The sequence below is a fragment of the Cetorhinus maximus genome, chromosome 2, assembly GCF_964194155.1.
Source record: "Cetorhinus maximus chromosome 2, sCetMax3.hap1.1, whole genome shotgun sequence".
NCBI lineage: Eukaryota > Metazoa > Chordata > Chondrichthyes > Lamniformes > Cetorhinidae > Cetorhinus > Cetorhinus maximus.
The window spans coordinates 61,446,084-61,452,916 of NC_135880.1; the positions used below are offsets into that span (position 1 = coordinate 61,446,084).

The following is a 6,833-nucleotide window of genomic DNA, read 5'->3' on the forward strand; positions in this document are numbered from 1 at the left end:
AAAGATGTGGCATCTGAATGCAACATGAAGGGATTAAGAAAGGAATGAGACAAGACTCACCCAGCAAAAAAACACAGAACAAGATGGAAGCAGAGGTTATGATCTAAAATTGGTGAACTCAAATGTTGAGTCCAGATGGCTGTAGAGTGCAAGTCGAAAGATGACAGGCTGTTCCTCAAGCTTGCTCTGAGCTTCACTGAAACACTGTAGCAGGCCATGAACAGAAATGTTAGAGTGGGAGGGAGGAGGAGAATTAAAATGACAAGTGACAGGAAGTTTGGGGTCACGCTTGCGGACTGAACAGAGGTGCTCTGTAAAGCGGTCAACTGCCTGTGTTTGGTCTTTCCAATGTAGAGGAGACCACGTTGTGTACAGCGAATACAATATACAGTACTAAACTGAAAGGAGTACTAGTATATTGCTGTTTCACTTGGAAAGAATGGTTAGGGCCTTGGATAGTGAGAACGGAGGAGATAAAAGGACAGGTGCTGCATCTCCTGCACTTGCATGGTAAGGGGCCATAGGAAGGGGAGGGGGTGTTGAGAGTGACTAAGGAGTGGACCAGGGTGTGTCGGAGGGAACAATCCCTTTGGAGTGCTGAAAGGGGAGGGCAAGGAAAGATAGGTTTGGTCGTGGCATCATGCTGGAGCTAACAAAAATGGCAGAGACTGATCCGTTGAATACAGAGGTTGGTAGGATGTAAGGTGAGAACAAGAGGATCCCTATCATGGCTCTAGGAGGGAGTGGAAGGGGTGAGAGCAGAAATGTGTGAAATAGATCAGACACAGTGGAGGGCCCTGTCAAGAACTAAGAGGCACTGTTTTAAAATTAGGGGGCGCCCTCTTAGGAAAGAGATGAGGAGAAATTTCTTCTCTCAGAGGATTTTACGAATTCGGAACACTCTGCCTTAGAAGGCGATGGAAGCAGGTTCATTGAATATTGTAACGCAGAGGTAGATAGATTCGTGTTAGCCAAGGCAATCAAAGGTTATCGGGGGTAGATGGGAATGTGGAATTCGAAACACAAACAGGTCAGCCATGATCTCATTGAATGACAGCCCAGAGGGGAAAAAAAAAGAGTAAAAAATGGGAAATAGGAATACTGGTCTGAAATGATTTTTCCTTTTGGGAGAGCAGGCTCGAGAGGCTTAATGGCCCACTTTTGCTCCTATTTCATACATTTGTATGTCAACCACAGTAGGTGAGAATCCTCTGTTGAGGAAAAAGGAAGATATATTGGAAGCACTAGTGTGGAACGCTGCATCATCTGAACAAATGCGACAGAGACGGAGAAACTGGGAGAATGGATTAGAGTCCTTACAGGAAGCAGGATGTGAGCAACTGAAGACAAGGTAGCTATGGGAATGAGTGGGCTTGTGGTGATCATTAGTTGATAGCCTATCTCCAGAAATGGAGACAGAGAAGTCAAGGAAGGGAAGGGAAGGGAAGAGTCAGAGATGGACCACTTGAAGGAGAGAGAGGGTGAGAAATTGGAAATAAAGTCAATGGAATTTTCCATTTCCGGGTGAGAGCAGGAAGTGACACTGATAAAGTCATCAATGAACCTGAAAGAGAGATGGAGGGGGCCTGAGTAGGACTGGAATAAGGAATATTCCATATATCCCATATAAGGGCAGGCACAGCTGGGATCCATGCAGGTACCATTTTATTTGGAGGAAGTGAGTGGAGTTGAAGGCACCTCGACTGCAGCTCCTCACACCCCGCTTCCTGTAAGGACTCCATCCCATTCTCTCAGTTCCTTTGCCTCCGTCGCATCTGTTCTGATGACGCTACCTTCAAAAACAGCTCCTCTGACATGTCCTCCTTCTTCCTTAACCGAGGTTTTCCATCCACGGTCGTTGACAGGGCCCTCAACCGTGTCCGGCCCATCTCCCGCGCATCCTCCCTCACGCCTTCTCCTCCCTCCCAGAAACCACGATAGGGTCCCCCTTGTCCTCACTTATCACCCCACCAGCCTCCGCATTCAAAGGATCATCCTCTGCCATTTTCGCCAACTCCAGCATGATGCCACCACCAAACACATCTTCCCTTCACCCACCCTGGCGGCATTCCGTAGGGATCGTTCCCTCCGGGACACCCTGGTCCACTCCTCCATCACCCCCTACTCCTCAACCCCCACCTATGGTACCTCCCCATGCCCACGCAGAAGATGCAACACCTGGCCCTTCACTTCCTCTCCCCTCACCGTCCAAGGGCCCAAACACTCCTTTCAAGTGAAGCAGCATTTCACTTGCATTTCCCCTAACTTAGTCTACTGCATTCATTGCTCCCAATGCAGTCTCCTCTACATTGGAGAGACCAAACGCAAACTGGGAGACCGCTTTGCAGAACACCTGCGGTCTGTCCACAAGAAAGACCCAAACCTCCCTGTCGCTTGCCATTTTAACACTCCACCCTGCTCTCTTGCCCACATGTCTGTCCTTGGCTTGCTGCATTGTTCCAGTGAAGCCCAACGCAAACTGGAGGAACAGCACCTCATCTTCCGACTAGGCACTTTACAGCCTTCTGGGCTGAAAATTGAATTCAACAACTTTAGATCTTAAACTCCCTCCCCCCATCCCCACCCCGTTTCTTCCCTCTCCCTTTTGTTTTTTTCAATAATTTATATAGATTTTTCTTTTCCCACCTATTTCCATTATTTTTAAATCTACAACTAATACCTTGTCAGTCTTTCCACCCCACCCCCACTAGAGCTGTACCTTGAATGTCCTGCCATCCATTCTTAATTAGCACTTTTCTTAGATAACATCACCACCTTCAACACCTCTTTGATCCTTTTGTCTGTGACATCTTTTGATTATCTGCTCCTATCACTGCTTGCTTGTCCCTACAACCACCCCACCCTCAACTTCTCTCCCCCCGCCCCCCACCTTAAACCAGCTTATATTTCACCCCTCTCCTAACTATACTCAGTTCTGTTGAAGGGTCATGTGGACTCGAAACGTCAACTCTTTTCTTCTCCTCCGATGCTGCCAGACCTGCTGAGTTTTTCCAGGTAATTCTGTTTTTGTTTTGGAGTTCCAGCATCCGCAGTAGTTTTTTGTTTTTATTATTGAAGGAGACACTGTTCAATGTGAGAACAAGCTCAGCCAGGTTTCGAACTGAGACTTGGATCAGAGAAAGTTAGATTTTTTGGGGGATTGTTTCATTTAGAATTTTGCATGATATGCAAATGAAGAAATTGAGCTTTTTTCAAAATTCCCTGCCAATAATTGTAGGCATGGATTACAGAGCTCTCGCTGAAAGGAACATTCACCCTCACCAGTATCCAAAATGGAAAATTTTGTTAGTGAGCAAGATTGACTCAGGGGACATTTGCACTACCTAGACTGTCTGGCAGTCACTCATTCCCCCCTGTCATAACTCTCTTAACCTGTGCCGTGACCTACTCCCTAAACGTACTATCCATGTAATTCGCAGCCTCTCAGACGTGCTACAGTGACTCTGGCTGTCATTGAAGGGCTACCTTGAACATGTGCATTACACGATTCCTCAGTAATTACGGTAGATAGTTTTAAGTATTAGTTTCATGAGTTTTAATGTCATAGAAAAAAATTGTGCATATTTCAAACCTTTTAATGCAGTAGAAGTTTTGTCCTTTTCTTCTGGCACTCCTGGCTGGTTCTGAGCCATGGTAATCCACACCGTTGAAAGAATAGAAACCACCAGATAAACAAGCATCCAATCAGTTTCACTTGATCAGATTAGGTAGAACTGAAGTGACACAGAGCAGAAAAAAAATTTCTGTCAACTAGTATTGCGAATGCTATGAGTCCATATGTTTAAAAATACAAAAGCATTTAGCAGTTTTCTGTTACAGGATAACTTAAAGTTTAAGTGTGTATTTTATAAATCAAGATAATAATTTGTAAATTTGATTATCTAAAAATTGAGTGGGGAAACTTGTTTAGATTGATGTGGTTAAGACTACTAAATGCAAACATTAGAATATTCCAAAGTTCAGAACACTTAAATGCAAAGTTGGAGATAAAAATTGTCAACAATGGCTGGAAATATGAATATTATGCAATTACAGGAAGGTATTACATACGTCAATGAAGTACTGCCATGAACACTTAACAAATATTTAAAAATCAACATTTACAGCACATGAATTATGTCTGACAATAGCTAGAAATAAACTCTGCCTCAAATGTTATTTAAACTACAGATTACAGAACCAGACAATTAGGAAACAATTAAAAAAATAACACGCTGGCAAAACTCAGCAGGTCTGACAGCATCTGTGGAGAGAGAAACAGAGTTAATGTTTTGAGTCTGTACGACTTCTTCAGAGCTCTCCTGAAGTCATACAGCCTCGAAACATTAACTCTGTTTCTCTCTCCACTGATGCTGTCAGGCCTGCTGAATTTATCCAGCATATTCTGTTTTTATTTCAGATTTCCAGCATCTGCGGCATTTTACTAATGTCAAAATGTTAATCTGAATTCAAGTAGCGGCAATTAATGATTCTCATTGTATTCTTTTAGACTATATTTATTCATTCCCTTGGCATATGACAGTTGGCAGTGCAAACACAATTATATCTATTTAATATATTAATAAGCTTGTATACCAAAGCTTTTGCTTCAAGCTTCACAAAACAATTCGCATCAACTCTTCCTTGTCCAACCTAAAATTATCTAAACTTTTAGTTACTTCCCCACAATACTTCATTTTTAAGCTGAAAACGGAATTGCCTCACACTGGATTTTTTTTCATCTTTTAAAATTCTTGGTCAGTTGGAGTAGCCAAGAATAAGGACTGTCAGTTCTTTCGATCACATTCTTCACAATGCCCTAAATATTAACAAAATCATTAGGGAAAGTAAATCAAGTTTGCATTTTTCGCAAAAGAGCACCATATGACAGGAAAAGGAACAAGGGAGTTCTATGAAAAACTTGTTCTTTAAAACAAGGCCTATTTATTTATTTTGAAGAGCACAGCTGAGAGTGAATGAGGGTGTACGTGACATTCGGTGCTGGAGGGAATTCAGGCCTGAAGCCTGTGGGTCGTCGTATGTTCGCCCGATCATCCTGGTGAACGGGTGGCCAGTTTCTCCCCGCACTCGGACCCACTGCTTCTCCTATCAAACACTGAGCCGCAACCCCACGTACAGTAAAGTGCCCAACACCGCACAACCGCGACAAGAAAAACACCGCCCGTACCGACACAATACCGCATCCACCGCCTCTCACAGGGAGCTGATCACGACTGTCCCACCACCCAATAAACAAATAATAAAAACCCACAATGATAAAGTGACAAAACACACACGCTGGGCCCGACCATCCAACACCACAACATGGAAATAACCAGAGCGGAAGCGGAACCCGGGCATCGCCATAGCAACCAGTTCGAAAAGGACGACAAGGCAAGCGCGAGACCAACGGTCGCCGTGGATGGTTCGGCTTTGAAAGATAATGTCTGGAAAGCCCACAGTGAAATATCAGAAGCGCAATTTGTTGACCATAAGCAAGGCGAATGCAGACTGAAACCCGTATCTTTTCTTCTAAAAACACAGAAAGGATCTTTATCCGTGCTTCCCATTCTCCGGGAGATGGGAGGGGGTGGGGCCTGCTATAAGATTTGATGATGTCAGAGAGGCCCTTGTGATTTCAGCCTCGCCAGTCACATTGGACACTGACCACTCTGTTAATAATAAGTTTAGGGTAGTTTTTCCCTTTTTTCAGTTATTTTGTGATACCCTTGGATCTTCGGTCAACCTGACCTCTTCAGCTAAGAGCTTTAACCTCTGCTCTCAATGCTGTCCATCAATAAAGATTGGCGCAATAAGTGCTTCAAACTCAATCGTTGTAGCCCATCTTTTTCCCCTGATAGGCTTTACTACTTGGACCGGGAGCCCTGTGGCTGGGGTTTGGTCACCTTCTTGACAGCATTAGTTCACAGATTTTCCTGTTGGAACACTTAATTTAACAGGAGGGCCACTTGAAGATTGCTGTCTCCACCTCCTCCCATGACACAGTGTGGCATACTGCTGAAACTCATCTGCTGTGTAAAAACCCGACAATTAATCAACTCATGATTAGCAACCAACAGTTCCTTGTGCGACTTGGGGATGAAACCAGAGAGGTGTCAGCTGTGGCTCAGTTCATAGCACCCTCGCCTTTGAATCAGAGGGTTGTGGGTTCATGTCCCACTCCCGGAAATCAAGAACTGTGATTGTACTCGAAAGAGTTGCAATCTGTGACTGTTGATAACTCGAAAGAGTTTGGGAATGAAACCAAAGAGGTGTCAGCTGTGGCTCAGTTCATAGCACCCTCGCCTTTGAATCAGAGGGTTGTGGGTTCATGTCCCACTCCCGGAAACCAAGAACGGTGATTGTACTCGAAAGAGTTGCAATCTGTGACTGTTGATAACTCGAAAGAATTTTTTTTTGGGGATGAAACCAGCCACCCACACATAACCAACAAGGCATAATCAAGAGATCAGTCCATGAACTGGTTCTCTTCAACAGATATATCAGTGACCTTCCACAAAGTCACTGCTCTCACATATGCCGATGACTTGGCCCTGGCTTTCCAGGCTAAAGAACTTTAGGACTTTAGGAGAAAACACTCACTGAAGATCTTACTTCAGAAAATTGAGACTTTGGCCGAACATTGCCAAGACTGTAATTTCAGCTTTTCATCTGAACAACTCAAAGGCCAGGGAAGAACTTCATGTCCAGTTCTGTGGCCAACCACTCATCCATGACTCAGGGTAGCTCAGCTCCTGAACTTATTACAGCCTTGGTTCAAACACGGACAAAAGAGCTGAATGCGTGAGGTGAGAGCAAGAGTGACTGCCCTT

General features: G+C 44.3%; 1 protein-coding gene across 9 annotated transcripts in view; it reads right to left on the reverse strand.

Annotated features, from left to right (window-relative positions):
- arb2a (ARB2 cotranscriptional regulator A) overlaps positions 1-5,639 on the reverse strand; it is a 918,141-nt gene extending 912,502 nt beyond the window's left edge. For 6 of the 9 annotated variants that reach the window (XR_013579777.1, XM_078565110.1, XM_078565127.1 and 3 more), the window contains exons 1-2: positions 5,273-5,581; positions 3,593-3,734 (exon numbers count right to left, since the gene is read on the reverse strand). Coding sequence is in view for 8 of the 9 variants with exons in the window: in XM_078565110.1 (XP_078421236.1) it covers positions 3,593-3,701 (109 nt within the window). In the remaining variant the exon portion in view is untranslated. Of the gene's footprint in view, positions 1-3,592; positions 3,735-5,188 lie in introns of all 9 variants that reach the window. The other 3 variants (XM_078565142.1, XM_078565161.1, XM_078565120.1) reach the window with 3 other exon arrangements.
- Between the last annotated feature and the right edge of the window lie 1,194 nt (positions 5,640-6,833).